The 23,084-nt window shown below is 36.0% G+C and overlaps 1 protein-coding gene across 11 annotated transcripts in view; it reads right to left on the bottom strand.

The window, feature by feature from the left end:
• The window catches only part of RP1 (RP1 axonemal microtubule associated), a 327,943-nt gene that overhangs the window by 251,701 nt on the left and 53,158 nt on the right, over positions 1-23,084 (bottom strand). For 5 of the 11 annotated variants that reach the window (XM_054246679.2, XM_035277476.3, XM_035277478.3 and 2 more), the window contains one exon: positions 16,749-22,793. The exons of the other annotated variants lie outside the window; for them this stretch is intronic. In XM_054246679.2, the coding sequence (XP_054102654.1) occupies positions 17,152-22,793 (5,642 nt within the window). In that variant the 3' untranslated portion in view covers positions 16,749-17,151. Of the gene's footprint in view, positions 1-16,748; positions 22,794-23,084 lie in introns of those variants that run through there. 11 annotated transcript variants of the gene reach the window in all.

Below are 23,084 nucleotides of genomic sequence, written 5' to 3'. Positions count from 1 at the left end.
CCCAATATTTTGACAAAATATCTCCAATATTCTCAGCTCTAGCATGTAACGTGCATTCAGAATTAACGGCTTTTAGGATTGTTTTTGAGTTTAGATATTTATTTTCCAAAATAAAAATTTGTATAATAATTAAGAATATAAACTGGAATCTGATGAGAATTTGAGAAGTTATCTGCTATAATTTATTCGTTTATTATTTTAAGTATCCCCAATTAATAAAGTAACTAAATCCTACAAACAAAAGTAAATTTTGTATCACCTAGAAACAAATGAAAACAATGCTAGAAAATACATGGCTCACTGTGAATGTAACTGAGTCTGACTAAACATTATACTACCTTATGTCCTAGAATTTCAATTTAATTTTTCCAGGTTTTTTTAGAGTAAACATCAGCGTATTATTTCATTTTCACATTGCTATAAAGCTACAACCTGAGACTAGGTAATTTATAAATAAAAGAGGTTTAATTGACTCACAGTTCCACATAGCTGAGAGGGCCTCAGGAAACTTACAATCCTGGCAGAAGGCAAAGATAAGCAAGTACTTTCTTTACAAGGCAAGAGAGACACACACACACACACACAGAGAGAGAGAGAGAGAGAGAGAGAGAGAGAGAGAGAGAGAGAGAGAGAGAGAGAGAGAGAGAGGAGCTGCCAAACACTTTTAAAAACATCAGCTCTCATGAGAACAAACTATCCTGAGAACAGCATCGAGGAAACAATCCCCATAATCCAACCACTTCCCACCAGGTCCTTCCTCACTCCCTCAACACCTGGAAATTACAATTCAAGATGAGATTTGGGTGGGGACACAGAGCCAAATCATATCAATCACAAAGCGGATCTGTAAGAAAAATGAAAGCAAGATGTGGTGTCACATGCCTGTAGTCCTAGCTACTTGGAAGGCTGAGGTGGAAGAATTGCTTAAGCCCAAGAATTTGAGGTTACTGTAAGCTATGATCTTGGTACACTACACTCTAGCCTGGGCAACAACAGAGCAAGATCCTGTCTCAAAAAAAAAAAAAAAAAAAGGGAGGAAGAGAAGGAGAGAAAACTGAAGTAATGAGAATTTAGGGAACACACTCAATATTATATAAAAGAAGTAAGACTACAAGGCAATAAAATTAAAATTATTCACTTAAATGGCATCCTATTCATTAGACTGTGTTTTCCTCTCTTCAAACTTTTAACTAAAATGTATTTGCCATTTTCATCAGTAAAATAAATAACCAAAGGCTAGATTCAAATTTTATTTATATGGTACAATAAATGCACATTAAATTAATGTATGTTTGTATTTGTATTTTTTAATTTTTATTTATTTATTTATTTATTTTTAAGAGGGGATCTCGTTCTGTTGCCCAGGATGGAGTACAGTGGTACGATCTTGGCTCACTGCAATCTCCGCCTCCTGGATTCAAGTGATTCTCCTGCCTCAGCCTCTTTAGTAGCTGAGATTTCAGGTGCCTGCCACCATGCCCAGCTAATTTTTGTATTTTAGTAGAGACAGGGTTTCATTATGTTGGTCAGGTGGGTCTCTAACTCCTGACCTCAAATGATCCGCCCACCTTGGCCCCCCAAAGTGCTGGGATGACAGGCATGAGCACTGCACCTGGCCTATTTGTAAAAAATATGCTTTAAAAGAGAAAACTATATTTTGTTTGCCCTATACATGGTGGAAAGCCATGTTATACACCAAGTCATCTTGTTAGACAATCAGTAAATAAAAACATAATTTTAAAAAACTAGTGGAGGATGGTCAGTCTTTAACAGTGACAGAAAAAGTTAAATTGCAATTACAAACCATAGATCTAGAAAAATTCTAGCTATGTTCTGTAGATACCTGATATGTTAGTTCTTGTTTTAACAAAATGAACTAACACACTTATGTCTAAGAAATGCAGCAAAAGAGAATCAGGGGAGAATCAATACTTGTTAAATGTACACGGACCAAGTCAATCAAGAAAGAAATTGCATTTTCCAGCAACTAGGATGGAAGGGCTGAAAAGTGAAGGAATGGAAATACAATGAAAATAATGAAATATGATGTCTGTTTACTATAGGCTTTTGCGCCTCCCTAAATCATTAAATTGTTAAAATCTTAATCTCGCAAAGAAGTACCATAAAAACTGAATCTAAAGATCATGAACTAAGATTCATCTTTCAGTTTATAACTTACATTTCAATCAATAGAAAGCCAACAAGTCATTGAGTCATTATTAGCTGACCACTTTCTAGGGAGGAGTAGTCAAAAAACGTAAAATGATATCACGGTTTTCCATTAGCTTGTAATCTATATGAGGTAGTAGGCCAACATACCAAAAGAGAAGAATATCAGAATATTCTTAATGTAAGATTTTAGTGAAGTGAGGTCAGATCACAGAAAAACCAACAAGAAAAATTAGAAGAAGGAGAAGGAAAAGGGAGGGGGAGGAGGAGAAGGAGAGAGTGGGGAGGAAGAAGAGAACAACAAGCCAAAAGAAAAACAAATACGTCGGCAGAAATTAAAGAAAGTACAAAACTTTATGCGATAATCTTGTAAAGTAGAAGCCAAAAGGCAAGTAAAAAAGATTTCTGGAGTTTTTACAGCATCTAACCCAGTTTTCTCAGAATCCTACGGGAGAAAAAATGGCAACAGACAAAATTCTAAGTCTTTGAAATATACATATACCCACTAGTCCTCAATTTGAAAAAGGGTGAGTTGAAAGGGTAAGTAAATGAACTGGAGAAAAAAAGAATGCAGGTAGTGGACAAATGGCTCCTTTTTTCTTTACATAAACAATTTAGTCATTTCATGGGCAAGCAGATTAAGGAAAGACTCAATTTACCAGAACAGACTAAAACAAATTAAAAAATTGAATAGTCCTATATCCTCTAAAGAAATAATAAATTTATACTGTAAATATTTTTCACAAATAACTTCAGGCCCAGATGGCTTCAATGGTGAATTTTCTATCAAACCATTCTAAAAAATATTATCAATCCTATATAAACCCTGTGGGATCGTTCCCAACTCATTGTATGGAAGAATATTACTCTGGTATCCAAATCAGAAAAGACATTATAAGAAAACTATAGAGCAATAACCCCCATAAACACAAATGAAAATATTCTCAATAAAAATATCAGAAAGCCACATCAACTATAATCTTCAAGTTTATTCCAGGAATGCAAGGGTTTTTTTTAACATTAAGCAACCAATCAATGTAATTCACCATAGTAACAGAATACAGAACAAGAAATGATACTCAGCATCATTACTCATTAGAGACATGTAAATAAACTAAAACCACAATAATACAGAACACTACATATAATGACTACAATTAAAATCAGTGAAAATATCAAAATAAGGATATAGAACAATTAGAACTCTCATGCATAACCAGAGGAAATGTGAAATGGCATAGCACTTTAGAAACAGTTTGCAGTTTCTTGTAAAGTTCAACAAACTTACCATATATACTTGAAATTCCACTCTAGTAATCTACCCAAAGAAAAACATATACACAAAAATGTACATGAATTTTCATTGCAGTTTCACAATAGCCAGAAATTAGAGTAACCAAAATGTCCATCAACAGATTAGTTATAGATTAAATCCTGCCTTCAAAAAAGATATAAAGTCCTAACCTCTGATACCTACAAATGTGACCCAAATTAAATATAGTGTCATTGCAGATGTAATTACGATATAAACCAAGATGAGGTCATGCTGGAATGGTGTAGGCTCTTAATCCAATACAACTTAGAAAAGAGACATACGGGGGAAATGTCAGGTGAAGATGGAGGTAGAGATTAGCATGATACACCTACAAATCAAGGAACACCAAGGACTGCTGGAAATCACCAGAAGCTAGGAGGGACACAGAGAACAGGATGTCCCTCAGAGCACTCAAAGGAATCAATTCTGCTGACACCCTGATTCCAGATTTTTAGACAAAAGAATTATGAATGAATAAATTCTGTTGTTTGAAGGCACCAATTTGTGGTACTTGGTTACAGCAGTCCCAAGAAACTAAAAAAGATTTGGTAATAGGACATGGAGTATTGCTGTAACAAATACCTAAAGCTTTCTAGCTAGGCTCTGGAATAGGCCAAGGGTGTGCCCGAATAACCTCTTGCTGACAGGATTAAGCATGTGATTCACTGATCCAATCAGCTATCTCAACAGAAGCCAGGTATAGAGATGGGGTTACAAGTAAAGATCTCTGGAGAACTCTTGTGTCTAATGGTACAAATTCCTCTGGCATCCACAGAAGACCAACAAGGTTTCAGAGAATATTATTTCATCAGATCAAAGAAACAAAGATGGGACAAAATGTAGAACAAATGACTCTGAGGGCAGAGAGGGTGGAGCTACTGCCTCAGGGGCTGAGAGAGTGGGCGGCCACCCGAGTAGGACCCAGAGAACAAAGCAGTAAGCCACTGAGGATCACGCTCAGGCCTTGAAATTTAATGAAATTTGCCCTGCTAGGTTTCTAACTTGCTTGGAACATGTGATCCCTGTTTTTCTTTTTTCTTTTTTTTTTTTATTGCATTTTTGGTTTTGGGGTACATGTGCAGAGCATGCAATACAGTTGCATAGGTACACACATGGCAGTGTGTTTTGTTTGCTTTCTCCCCTTCACCCACATTTGGTATTTCTCCCCAGGCAATTCCTCCCCACCTCCCCCTCCCACTGGCCCTCCCCTTTCCCCCCTATAGACCCCAGTGTTTAGTACTCCCCTCTCTGTGTCCATGAACTGACACAAGAACAGAAAATGAAACACCGCATATTCTCACTCATAGGCGGGTGATGAAAAATGAGATCCCTGTTTTTCTTTCAATTTCTTCCTTCCGGAATGGGAATGCTTATCCTATGCCTGTCCCATCACTGTATTTTAGAAGCAAATAATTTGTTTTCTAGTTTCACACATCTGTGAATGGAGAATTTTGATCCAAGATGCATTATACCCAGAATCTCACCCATATTTAATTTTGATAATATACAAAATGAGATTTGGGACCTGGTGAAATTATTATATTTAGGTGAGATTTTTGAATTTAAAGTTGATGGTGGAATGGCTAAAACTTTTGGGAATGTTGGGATGGGATGAATGCATTTTGCACATAAGGACATGAATTCTCTGGGGCTAGAAAGCAAATGGTTGTGGGTGACTAGTGTACTTATAAGAAGAGAAGAGATACAGAGACAGAGGAGGAGTGCTACATGAACATGTATCAGACATTACAGCTATCCTGCTGCAAGCCAAAGAATGCCAAGAACTGCAGGCAACCACCAGAAGCCAGAGAGGAGATGAGGAAGGATCTTACCCTAGAGCCTTTAGAGACAGCATTCAGACTCCTAGTTCAGAACTGTGAGAATAAATCTGTTATTTTAAGTTACTTAGTTTGTGGTAATCTGTTACAGAAGCCCCAGCAAACAAGAGGTGACTGTACAGATCAAATGTGTTACATAATGAATACAACTCCACAATTAAAAGGCACAAACTACTAACAGATGTAACAATTTGGATGAATCTTAAGCTGTATGCTGATCAAAACCCTAGTCACAGGAGTACGTACTTTATGATTCCACAGGAGAACTGCCAGGAAAAGCAAGCTTATCTGTAGTAACTAAAAGCAAATGAGTTCTTTCCTAGGGCCAGGAATAGTGGAATTATCTTCAGAAAACATGAAGAAACTATTTGGGATGGTAGAATTGTTCTGTATCTTGATTGAGATGGTACTTATACAGGTGAACCCAACCATCAAAACTCATCAAATTGTACATTTAAAATGCATACATCTCTTTATGTAAATTATACCTCAATAAGTTGACTTTTTTAAATATTAACAAACAAAACTTGTAAAAGTCATAACCCCAATGGTAAAACTGTTTTAAGCTGCCACACAAATGAAAAAGGACAGATTTCCTTTATTTGCAAACAATTCATATAATCAATAAAACAACACTAAACATGGATATCACAATAGAAAAATGGACAAGAATATGAATAGGCAATTTATTTTAAAAAGAGAAAGAAACATAAGTGATCAAGAAACAGATAATATGCTCAACCTCCATTATAACTAAAGAAAGACAAATCAAAACCTTGTTTTTCATCTATCCGAGTGACAAAAATCTTTAGTTTTAAAACACCTAGTATTATAAGAGTGTGAAGAAATGGGCTTTCTCACACACAGTTTGACATCAGTGAAGTTTTGTATTCATATACCTTTATGGAATGGCAGCTTGAGAATATCCAGGAAATTTTATAATGCACATTGTTTTTCATCTATCAGAGTGACAAAAATCTTTAGTTTTAAAATACCTAGTATTATAAGAGTGTGAAGAAATGGGCTTTTTCACACACAGTTTGACATCAGTGAAGTTTTGTATTCATATACCTTTATGGAATGGCAGCTTGAGAATATCTAGGAAATTTTATAATGCACACATCTTTAATGTAACTATTTTACTCCTGTAATTTACTATACAAATATACTCAGAAAGACCCAAACTATGTGTACTAAGAACATTCTTCAAAAGTCTCCTTATCTAAGTAGCAAATATTTAGATACAATCATGTCTCTTCAAATACAGAATGAGTTAAAGTTTGACTCAGTGCAACATACAACTATTTTAAAAGAATAAGTAAAGCAAAATGTGGTAAAATTTGGATACTACTATCTCAGTTTTATAAAAAATGATATTCATAAATATATGTACACATGCTGCTATGCACATTTGAAGTTTAGAAAAAAACACCTTAAGATACCTTTATAAACAAAGTTTAGAAGTTGGAGATGGGAGAAGGAAGACATTGTTTAGTTTATACTCGCCTACACTGTCTAATTTTTTACTATATGTTACATAATTTTTACCTTTTTAAATTGGTTAAGTGTATTGAGAGGAAAAAATATATATAAATAGTGAACCAATGAAAAGTTCTTTAGGAGTATCAGCATAGAGGAAAACTGTGCCTAAATTCCTTCAAAAAAAAAAAAGTTTTCACCTTATGATTGTCAAAGTCCTCTCTAGAATTATCACTTTTTATATTTACAGAGTTCCTAATCATCATGTCAACTGTTCTTCCCAGTAGAGTATTCACAGGCTAGAAAAATCTTTAATAATGTATAAATGAGGCCAAACAGAGATGACTGAACCATTTCTGCAAATCAGTACATTGACATTTAGTGCCACAACAAATTATGTATCTCTAGTCACAAAATGGCTTGACTTTTCTATGAATGTGAATAGCATACTGGTGAGGAGAGGAGAGAAGTAGATCTTCAAGGTCACAAACAATTCTCTTGAGATCTAGACTCTGAAACTTGATTTTAGGTAAGTTAAACTTTCTCAGTTTCTTCATTCAGAAAACAAATAATACATTCCTCATATGGCCTTTAGGAGCACTAAATCATAAAAGGTGTTAAGCACATAATACAGTGTCTATTACATAACAGCTACTCAAGAAAGGAAAGTTATTATCATTGTAATTGTTACAAAATTACCTCTTTTGCATCAATGAGACCAGGCATTCTCAAGAGAGCAATATTAATCCCAAAGGACAAAAATTGGTTTTTGGAGCGCAAAAAATCTTAAATATACAATGGTTTGGGGCCCTCTAAATTCAGTGCTATCTGGTAAAACAATATTCCTTAGTATTTAATTTCTCTCATTAGCAGGAGGCAATAACAAAAAAAAAAAGCTGAGAAGCTAATTAAGCTACTTAAGAATTACATGTAAAAACTGTTATCAACCTTGTAAATTTCAAAGAACAAATTTATTATATAAATGGAAATTAATGTCCTGACATACAACATTAGAGAAGTAGTGCCTGTGTCTGTCTACACACCTGAGTGATTGAAATTAATATATAGAGCAATAAAAAGACACAGGAAAGATAAGCCTTCATGATATAGGTATTTAGCCACTGGCTTACAATGGTGTCTATTAGGAGATTCATATAGCTGAGCATTAGCCAAATGTAAATCACAAATATTTGAGATTAAACCACTGGAAGGCAACAAGAGTGTTCAATCTTAGCTACCACTGTTTGAAAAAGATTGTGCTAAATCAGAAGTAGCCACAAAATAAGTAACTTCTGAGTAGTACAAGATACAGAACTAATGGAAGATAACTGTTTCTTTTTTCATGCCAGAAAAACCTTTTCTGCTCTTTGCCTCCTAAAGTAGCAAAATACCAATTTGAGTTTCCAACTTAAGGATGGACTGCTTTACACATGGGCAGGTTCATTGTGTGTAGTTCTCTCTAGTAGGCTTCTGCACACTGCCTCTAAGCACCAGCTGGCTTGACTCCTTCATCTTTCTATGGTCTCTCTTTTCACCCAGGAATATAAGGCCCAAGGATACTTATCTAGCATGGATAAAAATTTACACAGTGGGGGGAAATTCCAAGCCAGGCACTCAAAGCTATAGTCTCCAGCTGCTGGTTTAGCAATTTAAAAAGGAAAAATGAAAGAACCTAGATTGGCCAAAGCAATTTTGAAAGAGAACAAAGTTGGAAGCTACTTTTGAAAGGAGTTGGTAATTTCTAATTAACATACAATTACCATACAAGCTGGCAATTTAACTAGGAAAAATAAAAAAGTGTGTCCTGCAAGAAGACTGTACATGAATGTTTATAGAACTAATATCCATAGTAACCAGAAACTGGAAATAAATGTCTATTATCTGGTGAATATATAAACAAGTGTGGTATACACATACAATGAAATACTGCTCAGCAATGAAAAACAAATTACTGATTCAGGCAACAATAATGAGTCTCAGAATCATTTTGCTAAGTAAAAGAGGCAGATATCAAACATGCCAGACCATAAGATTCCATTAACATAAAATTCTAGAAAAAAACACTACAGCCACTGAAAGTGAATCCATGGTTTCCAAGGGCTGGGCAAAGGGGAGAAGGGATTGGCTATACAGGGAAATGAAAGCTCCTTTTTTGGGTGATGGAAATGTTCCATTATCTCATTGTAGTGGTGGTTACGTGAATACACATCATTTGTCAAAACCTGTTAAATCATGACACTTAAAATTGGGAAATTTTATCAAATGTAAATTGTACTCAAATAAAAAGTTTTAAAGAGACAAAGAGAAGGAAATTAAAAAATTAAGGGATTACTCCAGAGGTTCATCATGCTCAGGTAATATTCATAGCAGAAATTTTAAAATGAAAGAACAAAAAAACAGAAGGGAAAGATATGAGAAATAATATAAAACAAACGTGGGTGAAGGAGAGGAAGGCAGCAAATCACACTGCCACATGTGTACCTATGCAACTATCTTGCATGTTCTGCACATGTACCCCGAAACCTAAAATGCAATAAAAAAAAACAAATTCCCAGAAATAAAGGATATGGGTACTGAATGCCTATACCAGTGTGTATTACTGTGAAATTGCAGAATACCAGAATAAACAGATGGTCCGAAAAGCTTCTGGGAAGGGGAGAGTGGTCACATGCATAGGAGCAGAAATGAGAATGGCTTAGTACTTTCAATGTTGGGATTAGAAAATAAAAGACAAATTTTTAAAGTGTTCAGAATGTTTGAGTTAGTTCTGATGTTTAATGCCATAAAATTTTTATCCATTAAACAGGAGAAAACAAAGGGTCTGCCTCCCGGGTTCAAGCAATTCTCCTGTCTCAGCCTCCTGAGTAGCTGGGATTACAGGCACACTCCACCATACCCAGCTAATTTGTTGTATTTTAGTAGAGACAGGGTTTCACCATCTTGCCCAGGCTGGTCTTAAATTCCTGAGCTCAGGCAATCCACCCACCAAAAGGCATTTTCATACAGAAAAGATTTAAAAAAAAATACACCCCTTATTATAAATGTAAGAGAATTTTCTCCACCTAAACTGAGGCCTAAACTAAGATTGCAATAAAGAAGACATCCAATATAGAGAGGAAAAGGAGATTCCCAGGATGTTGCTGAGGATGATGATGGCACAGCCGACTTGGATTGAAGCACTTCATGTTGGATGTGGAGGAGGTTGGGGGGGTGTTGGGAAGGGATTTTCCCAAGGAATACTTTCAAGAAAACGATATCCCCAACGGAAAAAAATAGAATAGATAATGCACTTTTATGCTGACAGTGTACAGCCTGGGGAAGAATTCAGTAATAAATGATAGTCCATTTTTAATCCAAGGAAAAACAAAAATAGTTCAAAAAAGAAAACATAGAATATACTAAGAGGCTCAGTTGAGGAAAATATTTACATGGTTATTAAAATGAAAACCCTGTAATTTAATTAAAAAAATATATTGGCAGGGACAGGAGATGGGAGGCTGAAGGTGAAATATCAGTAGACAAAATCTAAAATTGAAAAAAAAACTATTTCTCTAAATACAGAAATAAACAGAAAAAGAGTGAAACATTTTCAGGAAAGATGCCTCTGTAGAGTGGGAATTAGATACGTAAAGGGTCAGAACATGGTCTATTTTTATTTTGAGCTTTGTATTTCTCCCTGACTAATACTAGTTATAAATGTATAACTTTGATAAGAAATAAAAATGCAAATAGAAGGGTTCAGCATTGAAAGAAGAAAAACTTCACTGCTAGATAGTCTGCCAGTGCTGGGCTACTGTGTGGTTCTGGTTCTTAATGCCTTAGAGACAGTAGGTAGCCAGCTGTATGCAGAGACTTATCCAGCTTAGGCACTAACTGGTAACCCCATGCCTAACCCACTCAGGACCACTCAGGAGTTCAGTTAGTCCTAGCGAGATACTACAAATCACTCTACATGCGTTGACGTTTCAAGACAATCTGACATTTCATGTTTATTTGTTGATCCAGATAGGTCTACAAATTCCAAGCAGAATGTTGAACAGGGTATACAAGGCTAACCCCCACATCAACCTCTTAAAGGAAGAGCACCAGACTGCATCTCCATAATGCTATACTATGCCATGCCTCCTGGAAGGGTGACAGGACACAGCCTTGTTCTGTGCAGATTGGTGCAAACTAACGGGTGAACAGGGAGAAAGTAAGCAAAGGCACAAAATAACAAATCTAGAGAACTTTCTCTTGGTCTAAGTCATTCTTCAGAAAATGGCTTTTTGACTGAGAATTTCCACTAACAGGCCTATATATGTCTAAAACAAACTCCAATGTCATTTAACTGACATGAAATTATTCTTTCGGATTTTCTATACCACATCCATGAGAATAAATGGGATACATATGGATGCAAGTGTTGCGATTTTTTTTTTTTTTTTTTTGAGACTGAGTTTCACTCTTGTTGCCCAGGCTGGAGTGCAGCCATGCAATCTCAACTCACTGCTACATCCACCTCCCAGGTTCAAGAGATTCTCCTGCCTCAGCCTCCCAAGTAGGTGGGATTACAGGCACCCACAACCAGGCCCGGCTAATTTTTATATTTTTAGTAGAGACAGGGTTTCGACATGATGGCCAGGCTGCTCTTGAACTTCTGATCTCAGGTGACCCGACCCGCCTCGGCGTCCCAAAATGCTGGGATTACAGGCATGAGCCACAACACCCAGCCACGTGTTATGATTTTTACAATGTTTTCTTTCTAATTTGGTCTTGAGGGTTTTTTTGAGAGTGGCCATAAGCTCCAGCCTTGCCCTGTCCAGAAATTCAAGGGATTTGGTTGAGGATGTTGACAGTGTGCCTTCCATCAGATGCCTCTTTATCCTGAAGGATGCCTACTGCCTAAGTGTCTGACCCATGACTAGGTATCCCTCTCACAGGAAACTGTTTTTATAGGCAGACACCCTTGTGGGTCTTGCCTGACCTGTATCCAGATTATTCCTGTTAAACAGCCACTCTCTAAGACAGCTTTGACCAAAAAGAAGGCTATGTTAAGAGTATCTATGCCAAATGGGACACAAAGAAGTGAAACCAAACGCATGAAACAGAAGTCTTTATTAGTCACAGTTCCCAGAGAAGTTATGGGTGCCAAGAGAAAGAGGCAGCAGGGAGCTCAATCAGCAAGGGTTTGGTGGGGCAAGGAAGAGGGAGAAATGAAGGAGGGAGGTTGGGAGAGAGAACAGTCGGGAGAGAGGGAGGAGGAAATCTCTGGGACTATGTATGCCTTTATTAAAGTCTGTGGGTATTATCCCTTAAGCTTTCTTGTGGGGGTTGTAGATTGGCTAATTTAAAGAAATAAGTTCCCCCTTCCCTCTTGAAGAGGTGAACCTATTTACATGACTCTAGTGTTGACCATTACATGTTATCATGTTCGGTCACTGTGGCGTATGCTAGGTTCGGGGTCAAAGAAATAAGGAACAAGTAGGCTATACAGCAAACAAGCACATGGGAAAGTAAGGTTTTAACTAAGCCAGAAGTGACAGAGTAGAACTAGAGTTCACATATTATGTCAGACCTAAAAATGGATGCTGAGGCAGCAACTACATTAAACAAACTTATAAATATATATATGAATATTCACATATATGAACATAAATCTGGTATTTAGTTCCATATCACTCATTTCTTACCAACCATTTTCAGTCTCAATATCATGAGTTCCTGTGATGTGCAAATCATGTTTTCCATGAACCTACCATCCTTCCTAATTTACTTGGTTGTATTAATTCACCTGAGCTTTAACCAGTCTCATTTAGGTAGTAGTCTGTAGACTGCAGCCATTTATCAACATTAGTGTTATAGAAGAAAAGAACTATTCTCAAGAGGAAAAGCAGCTAAATGATTTTTACTCCACTGCCATCTGTTTTTTGTTCTTGCTGTTACTGATTGTTATGATAATCTGTGTATGAATCAAAAAGTAAACATAATATATTGAAATATGTACACATAGGGAAAAGGCTCATGTGTCTGTCCTGTAGAAAGAATTCCCGTTGTTAAAAAATAGTCATTGTATATTACATCTAAAGTCCATGATAAAAATTGTTTACTAATTTTTGTCTAGAACAAGATGAACATATCTTCTCTAAACAATCATAGTACTTGTCTCTGTTTGAAGGTTTGCTGCTTTGTTGCTTAATTTTCAAAAGCTTTTCAGTCATATATTGTTTGCTATGACTTGGGAATATTCCCTTAATAACTTAGCACTTAACTTAAGTCACTGGAAGACAAATCCTTTAAGGAAAAAAACTGTGAGATACCTTGAAATGGACAAAAAAGAAATTACTAAGTGCCTTGTCAAGCCCTCTTGGGGTTATCTCCATTTTTTCATTATCTTTAAATTATTTGATAATCCTGTAAATTGTAAAAACATAGATAATGCAAACTATTCTTGTCATAGAAATATAAATTGGTTGTGCCCAGGGAATGTAACTATTGTCCTAGACAGACCCAAATTCATTTCAGCATTTCTCATTGCTTACTTTTAGTGATACTTTAAATTCTTCCTTCAGTCCATTATATATGTTAATGATTCCCTACATAATTTGTAAGTTAAATAAACTCTTTGGCACATGGTCATGTAAGGTCTATATGGAATTCATGATTTTGCCTTTTAAAAACAATTATCTTTTAATACCTTAATGGACAAGAGAGTAGAATAGTAGAAAACTGCTAAGTACTTTGTATTAAAATAACCCTGGGCAGTTATGGAATCCTTCTTAACCTCAGTAAACAGGGAATGGAAATTCATTTCATTTTCAGGGTAGAGCTATACATAAGAGTATCAAACTATAATACTCAGGACTTTTTATGAGGATCAAATATAGATATTAAAGTAAAAGTGCTTCTTTACTAGCCTCCATGAGTTTTAGTCCCCATCCTGCTACCTTAGATATACTAGAGATAACATATAAAGAACCCAACCCAATATTTGGCACCAAGCAGGGGCTCAAACTGTTAGTCACCTTCACTTTCATAAAGGGCCACATGACTAAATGTTGAAAATATTACATTTCATATACATATATATATATATATATATGTACACAATAAAGCTAAAACACATCTTGATCAGAAGAGCACAAACTTTGAAAAGCAGTATCAAAGGTATTAACACTAATGGCTTTTTAAAGAAAAATAGCTAGAAACATGTTCAACATTGTGTGCCAACCTCTGTGCTAAGAATTTTACAAGTATTCTCTCTAGTGATCCTCTCACAACCACCTTATAAAGTAGCTCTTCATAAGGACTTTAATGAGTGCCACAAATACGGAATGTAGTTTCAATACCTCAGTTCACACTCTGAAAAATGAGGCATGTTTTCTGTCACTGAAAAGTTACATTAAAATATTTGAAAGTGTCATGTAAAAATTACCCGTATCTACTGATCCAATGACTGACTCATTAACTTAGTTTCAAATTGAATTAGGAATTTTGGTGGGTCCCATCCTCCCCAAATTGGGCTTTCCTCGGAATCAACTCTGATGATTCTTGACAGTTGGCATTTAATTCAAGTACCTCTACTTTTGAACTTTGGCTCCTTGCTACTGATAGTATATTTAATTCTGAACACTGCTACTTCTTCTGGGTTTAATACTTGGGGATTCCTGCACAGCTGGGCATTCAGCTTTCTTTGAAGCAAAAGCAGACAGCTCAGAAGCTGCCTCAATGCTTAAAGCACTGCCTTTATCCATACAAGCCTCTCAGAGCCCGAACTTTTGGCAGCACATAGCACAGCTGCCATCTGGTGGGCAAGACAGTAATTTCACCACTCCACCTTGGGACCAGAGACCCTGAATTAGATATATCTTCCACTGAGTAAGGGAGGCTACACTTCCAAACTCAGCCCTTCAGATTCTTCATCTCTAAAGCAAAAGCTAGGTCTCTATAACATTCTTAAGCTTCCTCTCAAGTTCCACTTACTCTTCTAAATTTCACAATATGACAAGATTTTTTTAAAATACACTTGTAAAAATAAAAACTTGTTTTGAAAGTTTAAAAGAAAATCATCTTTACAGACACTTTAACGATGAGTAAAATACTGCTTTCATACAATATAAAAAATCTAAAAAAATAAAATACAAAATAGTGACTTCTATCCTTCAGCACATTTTCATACCCTTCTACATGTATGGATCTGAAATTAATAAGAGACAAAGAAAAACTAAATGCCTTCAAAAGTACTTCTTATCCATTGCACACACATTTATTAGGAACTTACCATGTCCCAAGTACGTAGCTAGCTCCATGAATAAGATGTGGCCCCAGATCTCATAATTCAATGCATGTGAACATGTTCATTTTAAAGAAGAAGTATGATGCACAGTCATGCATTATTAATTGATAGTTGTCACTCCAGCTTCTCCCAATTATTATGCAGCAAGGACACTGTTTGGTATAATAGTATTGCCAAAACTACATATTGCATGCCTTATTTCTCGAAATCTCCGGGTTTTTGTAACTGAGTTCCTCAATCTTCTTAGGTATCTCTATATTTCACACCTTCCAAATTAAAAATAAAAATTACTTCCTTGTCTCCCTGCACTAGAGAATGAGTGCTAATTTTTTAAAAATATCTTATTCCTTCTTCCTCACATGAAAACAATAAAAAAGATGTAATAAGCCCAGCACAGTGGCATGTGCCTGTAATTCCACCTACTGGAGAGGCTGAGGCTGGAGGATCATTTGAGCTCAGGAGTTCAAGACCAGCCTGGGAAACATAGTGAGAATCTGCCATTAAAAAAAAAAAAAAAAAAGTAGTAAAAAAGAGCACTGATTTTCAGCCACAAAAAACTGGGTTCAAATCCTGGCAGGGGGAGTAATGAAGTCATCTTCACACTGCCTTTATGAGGAAGAATTACACACAAAAAAACCTGGAGGTGTACCATAGTCCCTGGTACACAGTAGGCACAAAATTAAGGTAAATTATGTTCTCCCCTCTATTTTTTCTCTAAAACTTTGCATCCTTTCATTTCACTACAATTTCTCATTGTTTACTACAGAAACTTATATAATGTTGTAGCTTCCATGTTTTGATTTAAAAAAATTTTTTTAAAGCATATTCTATGTAGAGGTAGTCTCCAGCTGATGAAGTAGCAATTTTTAATTTTATGAATTCATGACTCATGCTGAACTGACACCAACATTATTCTTGATGTAATTAATTTAATTACCTTTTGTTCTTCAATGTCAAATTTATATTATTTTAGCATCTCCATGTGTGGCTCCAAAAACACTGATCATTCTAATTTGAGTCAATTGCAGACAAGAGACACAGATTTCCAAGTTTTCTAAGGCTTGTTTCTGTATCATCATACAGCCGCGGAGTGGAAGGAATCTTAAAAGCTTTCCTGGTTAATTCCCAGGCAATATACCACAATTATTCAAAACAATGGATAGTTGATAGTCTAGTCTATTTATTTATCCTTTTAGGCAATAATGCTATTTATATCTATTTAAATTTTAAATGTTTTATTAATGCAGGTGAACATAGAAAGAAATATGTCAGGTTCTTCACAACTTTTTCAACTTGAAGAGAATTTTTAAGTCACCATTATTTCTTCTTTTCCAAGTGAAATTATTCCAACTCTTTTAACTTTCCTTCACAGGGCACACCTTAATTTTCCCCCCTATTTTTTTCTGACCTCTTTGGATTTCCAGACATTTTACTAACGTTTAAAAGATTACAATTTCTAGGAAAAGTACTGGAGAGGCAGCTTAGTGGTGGAGCATCTTTTTCAGCTCATGAGAAAATACAAAATCCTGTCACACTGAAATGCTTGCAATTTCATTAGGTATCTGAGGAACTGGACTCAACACATTTGGCAAAAGAAACTATGAGACTGTTGTGAATATCTTACAATCACATCTTTTATCAAATCAGTAGTTAAAAAGAATAAATGAAGTACTTTGAAGCTATGTCTATTCAATTTATTCACCAATACATTCAATATACATTTTACACCAAGCTAACCACAGTTTTATAAGAGGATATAATTATTGTCCTTAGCACATTTTGATGCCCTAGGCAAAAAAAAAAAATCATAGATACAAAACAAAAATAAGTTCAGAACAAAAGCACATAGAAACTTCCAAAATAAAAGACAAGAAAATGAGTCTATAATTGCTGGAAAAACACGGAACAAATAAATTATGAAAGTCACACTGGTTATCCAAGGGTAAGCTCTCTGGGGTAAAGTTAATTGGAAGAAGTGGGAATTCTTCAAGATTATCTAGTCCATATTCCTCACATGTGCTTCATCTCATATGGGAAAAATGTATTGAAAGAGAATGACTGTGCTGATATTGAAATTATAAATCTTCTTGTTCTGTACTGCTTTCGAGATCAGTTAAATTTAATATGTCTTCCTCTTCCCAAATGAAAATATTTTCATCCTCAAACATACAAAGTTCTTCTAAAACATTTCTGTTGCTAATATTTAAGGATGTCTCAACTTGGCAAATATCTAAGAGGCAAGCTTGACCAAGCATTTCCAAGAAGTAATGACTGATATTTTCTCTTACTACTTGGTTGAGATTTGTTCTTGAACCCTGAAATCTGTTATTTAATAAGTTGTTATTCTCATCGACTGCTTTAAAGAATTCATTTGTCTGACTGCTGAGGTCTTGTGTATTTGAATTCATATTACCCACAACTAACGATGATGTGTGCAAGAAATACATACAAAACCTTTCCTTCAAATCTGGTTGAAATTTCTTTAAATTACCTGCCTCCTGTAACTCCAAGAAGTTAATTCTTTTTTGTTTCCTTCTTTTATCCATCAAGTCAAATGTGTTATTGAAATAAAACTCATCGAATATATCACCAATGGCATTATTAATAATGTTTTTTCTCATACTTGCTTTATTGTTCTCTTCCCTAAACATATTTTTGTCTGTCTGAAGTAAATATGGGTGTATTTTCATCCATAAATAAAAACCCAAGAAATTTTCAATATCAGATTCTTTACGATATGCAAATCCTCGATCTTCCTCATTCACAGGTTGAATAGTAACAGTTAGGATTGGGCAATGTTGACCACAAAGAGCATACAGTTTATCCAAAGAGTCGGCTTCCTGAAGTGTACCATGAATCATATTACCGCCAGGCAATGGCTGGTTCTTAACAGCATCATCAGAGACAGGGTAGACTTTGTTACCAGCAGTCATAAAGGAATGAGTGACAGATGTGCATATTCTTTCTGACTGATGAGGACACTTCTCCTCTGTATGGTGATTTGATATTCTTTCCTTGCCACAGGTTTCATTGTGAACATCCAGCAAATCCTCATGAAAAGGTTCTGAGTCACTACCATGAGGCATTTTAAAGTAGTTGCATTTTAGTTCAAGGGGCTGAGTCAGTTCCTCCAGTTCTGAAGAGGATAATTCATCCATGGTTGGGCCTGGGACCAAATTACCAAAATGTGAATATGGTACCTCACTGCTGTTATTATCAAGTAGGGTGTCCACTGATGTGGTGTCTGCGTTGCCACACATGCCAGGATTTTCATATGACATTCTTAGCAAACGATTTTCTTTCAGGAGCCATTTGCCCTTGTCAATCAGCACTCCTTCCTCTATGTCTGTGAGGACTCTGCTATGATCATTTTGTTTTGTACCAAGTTCTAAAATGTCACCCCCATAATAATTGTTCCTCACACCATTAACATCACACTTATTTTGTCCTTCCTCCTGGAATTCCTGCAATATAGGTGAACTACTAGATACCCGTTCAGAAGAGCCAAATGACTGCCCTTCAGAATCATAAAGACTTGCTTTCCTGGTACACTGAAATTCCACAGAATTACAAGGACAAACCTGAGATTTGCGGGTAGACCCAGGGAAAAAAGATGGTTTGATAATATCTGCTTTACCGTAAAGTTTTTCTATTGCCCTTTTAACAAATCCTATGTTGTATTCTTTCTCAAGCTCACCACTGTCATTGGGATCATCACTGGATGTTTTATATGGCTGCTCACTGTCACTGTCAGGTCGATAGTCTGACCAATCAGAAGTCACTGGACTTTTGATGCATTTTTTCAAATCAGGAGAGGACTCTGAATAACTTCCAGTTTCCATGCTTTTCACCATCATTTTTACCATATTAGTTTCTCCTTCATTGGTCTCCTTTTCATTATTTTGCTTAGAATCATAGCAAAAAACTAAAGATGGTGGTGTTGCCAGCCTCTTACTGGTTGTTTCATAAATTATACCATTCTTTCTTTCTTCTACCGTAATATTCTTATTAGCGATGTCTAGCAATTCTAAAGTTTTACTAGCCTCTATCTCTTCTTGGATGAATTCCTCAGTGGCTTTCTCTCCTACATTTACATCTGTATTAAAGATATCAGTGTCCTGGTTTTCTAATTCTTCAAAAGATTCCAATTCTGAAATGTTTCTTTCACTTGATGTCATGCTGTTGGTTACGGAGCCTGGTTCTTCAGAAGTCCTTGGTTCTTCCATATCAAATGAAGTACATGCATTTTTATCCTGAAACAGGTCTACAGAACTATGTTTCCTATCAAATTCTGCTTCTTCTTCACTTAGGCAAAGACCACAAGGGCTTAAATTACTGACATTTTGATGTGACACCAATGTATTAGAGCCATTTTTATACTCAGGGTCTGTCAAAATATTTAGATCTTTCTGAACATCATCCCCTCTTTCTAACTCTTCAGTTGATTCCAAGTTATCAGTATATGTGTTTTCTTTAGAGTTTAAACATTCAGTGATATTGCAGACAGTGACAGGAATGCAAGTCTCATCAGTTGGGCAAGCTCCCTCATAGCTATGGTTCTCCTTTTGAGCACAAGCCTTATCAGAAAACACAGTATCAGTAAGTGAACAGACCTCTCCTAGGAAACAAGCCTTATTCGTGGAGGTCTGATCCACAGTATAACCATCACTAGGAAAAAACGTGTCACTAGGGTTGCATGTCTCTTTTGGAACATTATTTACAGTGCACACCTCACGTGGAGGGTAAGTCAATTCCAAAACACAGACTTCAGGGGCACATGCCTCAATGGCAGAGCAGCCTCCATCAAAAGAGGAGATTCCTTGTGTTCTTTCATTTTCATTGCACTTAGGAACACTCTGAATGTTGACTATGGAACAATTTGCAGAAAGATCTATTGGAACCATGTCTTGTTCTTTCTCACTGAGTCCAAAGTGATTTGTGGTAGACTCCACTAAATTGGCAATAGCAGCTTTCAAGTCATCAGCTTCCTCTGTGATGGCTATGTGCTTTAGAATCTCCAATAATGCAAGTGTTTCTGAAGATTTATTGGTAGCCTTGTGAGCATCACCTTGATAGAAGCTATTCATACTTCCCTTTAGGTTTAGCACCAAGAGCCAAGCTAGAAGGAGATTAGTGGATGAATTACATATTGCAGAAGGAAAGGAAACATCTGTAAGTGAACCCGGCATTCGAACAACTCCATTCTGAGTCTTAGGAGTACTAGGAACTGAAGCTTGTAATTGGTGAAGCATCAGGATTGGGAAGAGGTCTTTTGGAGTGTCTTCTTCTATAGGATCTACTTGAATGGCAGCCTCTACACTTTGCCTTTTTTTAGCTAGGTTAATTTCCTGGTAAACAAGGTTTATCTCTGGTCCCGATTTTTCAGGAGATATATGACTTTTAGTATTATGATCATTAATAGCTGACTGTGACGAAGTACAGTGTTCATGCAGGGAAACCAAGCAAGCATCATTCAGAGATCCAACCTGTGTCTCATAGAGATCTTCATCAATATCCCCGGCAATAAAAGACTTATCTCCCTCTTTACATAGATTATCTCCTGGCAAACTGGCAATTTTAGTTATGTGCTTATTACTTTCCATAACAAAATTATTTATTTTTCCAGAACTTGTATGGGGATCATTCCCCGAAAAACTATTTTTACAATTTACCACACTTATTTCATTTTTGCATACTGGAGCTGATTTTATAGGTTTTAAAGTTGGATATGGATTTATGTTATGCAACCAATTCTGTATATAATTTTGAACCGAATGATGAGCAATATCCTCAGGAAAATCGGGTTTTTTCAAAGAAGCTAAGGAATTTGCCCTGGTTGCAGCACGTTGTTTACTTAAAATAGCACTTGCTTTCAATTTATCCCCTTTTTGTTTTTTCTGGCTTTTTAAAGTTATGTGTGAATCAGTAACTTTTGAAACTAAACTCTTCTTTGCCATTCCTCTCAAATACCCAGATGCCACTTCTGCTTGAGACTGTGGTCCATAAAAAGGTTTGGGTTTTTGCTCAAGGAGGTTAAATACATGAAATAAACTTTTATTTTCACAAGTACTTTTGCTATATTTAGATTCATTGTGAGGAAACACTTTATCTCCTTGACTGATTTCTCTTTTTTTAGGTGTTCCTAAGCTTATTTTCTTTAGCGGTCTAGATTTTCTTTTGGTTAAAAGTCCTTGAACCTTGGAATTCTGAGTAGTATTTAATTTATTTCTACGGAAATTCTTGGAACTCATGGGATTGAGATTGCTTTTGGAAGAAAAAGTATTTGATTCAATTACAGTCTCACTTGTCTGGAGGTCTTCCTCACAAAGTGTCCCTCCTTTAAGGGAACTGTCTGAATCTTGCAATATCATTTCCTTTGTAATTCTACCTCCTGCATTTATTCTCTCATTCTTATTAAGAATTCCTGTGGTTGCAAGCTGTCCATCTTGATACCTGGAATTTAATGCTTGCTGTCGAGATTTCTTCTTCTTTTTGCTGGCAACAGACGATAAAATCTTCTTTTCAGATTTTGGAAGTTTTGTTAAATCACATTGTGCAAATTCATTAATTAGTCTGTCAATTCTTGCAGTGACAGTAGAGGATGCTACTGAAGCTGGAGCCTCAGAAATATTTTTGTCAGCTCTAGAGTTGTTACTCGAAAAATGGGTTGCATCTGCTGAAGCAGGACTGGACCTATCACTGGTGTTACCGTAAGTTTTTAAGTTCTTGATAGCAGTTTTGTTGTCCGATACTACACTATCAACTACATCTTCCTCCACAATGGACTTATTTGATATAGTTGATGGCAAACCATGATTATGGGACATCTCTAACATCTTCTGACTTGTAATTTCTATGACACCAGCACTTACTGCACTTGACTTAAGCAGTCTGTTTTCCCTTTTTCTTTCTAATGATGACTCCTCCATCTGATCATTGTTATTGATCTGAACAAGTACTGGTTTGTTAGATACTGATGACATTTTACTGCAAGAATGTGTAAACATGTGATATTCAGATTTGTTTTCCCCACTTTCCCTTTCTTCACTATAGGAAAACTGTCCAATCATTTTCTCTTGAACCTCAGTTTCAGATACTAAGGTCACACTGCCTATCACAGATTTCTTTTGTCTCACTCTTCTTAATCCAGGCGTAGGGGGCCTATAAAAACGATGCTTTGCTTGATCCTGAGTTCTCGGGATGGTATCTGTGTCCATAGTAGCATCCTCCCAACTAGCAGAACTGCAAGTTTCAGCCTCTTGATCTGTCATTTGAATGTTTATCTCCTCTGCCAAACTGCCCTCTTGATCACTGCTTTGCTCTGTAGGTGACACATCTGCAGAGAATGAACATGCTGCGAGCTTTAAACCAGATGATCGACTTTCTGTTCTTCCTGGAAAACTCATCTCACTCTTTTCATCATTATTAGAAGGACCAGTTTTACTGACAGTAGTTGTCCATTTTATGGTTTCCTCCTCTTTTATCCTGAATCGAACTTTCATCTCAACTGTCATAGTGCCATCCTGATTAAAAATAATTGATTTCTCAATATCATCTTCAGAAGGATATATTGGTAAATTCTGAGAATCACTTTTTTCTAAGGCCAAGTAATTTTCAGGAACAAAAGAATAGTCTAAGTAGCAATCATTATTATGTGTTTTCTCAGAAGAAACAGAATAAATATGGGACCTTGAGCTTGAAGACATGTGTGTGCTTACTTTAAAGATTTTAAAAGTAAAAGGTGTCCACATCAAAATATTATATGAAAGGCAGAGAAATTAGAAATATCCAAAGGAAGAGGCAGCAAAGAAAAAAAAGAAAAAGGAAAATAATTAGTATGAAAAACAGCATATTTTCTGTATTTCATAATAAAATATTACTGATATGTTTCTAAGCTCTAAGTTTCGTTTTTGTTTTTGTTTTTTTTTTTTTTTGAGACAGAGTCTTGCTCTCTTGCCAGGCTGGAGTACAGTGGTGTGATCTCGGTTCGTGCAACCTCTGCTTCTCA

Source organism: Callithrix jacchus, chromosome 16 (assembly GCF_049354715.1).
Source record: "Callithrix jacchus isolate 240 chromosome 16, calJac240_pri, whole genome shotgun sequence".
Lineage (NCBI taxonomy): Eukaryota > Metazoa > Chordata > Mammalia > Primates > Cebidae > Callithrix > Callithrix jacchus.
The sequence above is the reverse complement of the archived record's forward strand: the minus strand, read 5'-3'. Positions and strand labels throughout refer to the sequence as shown.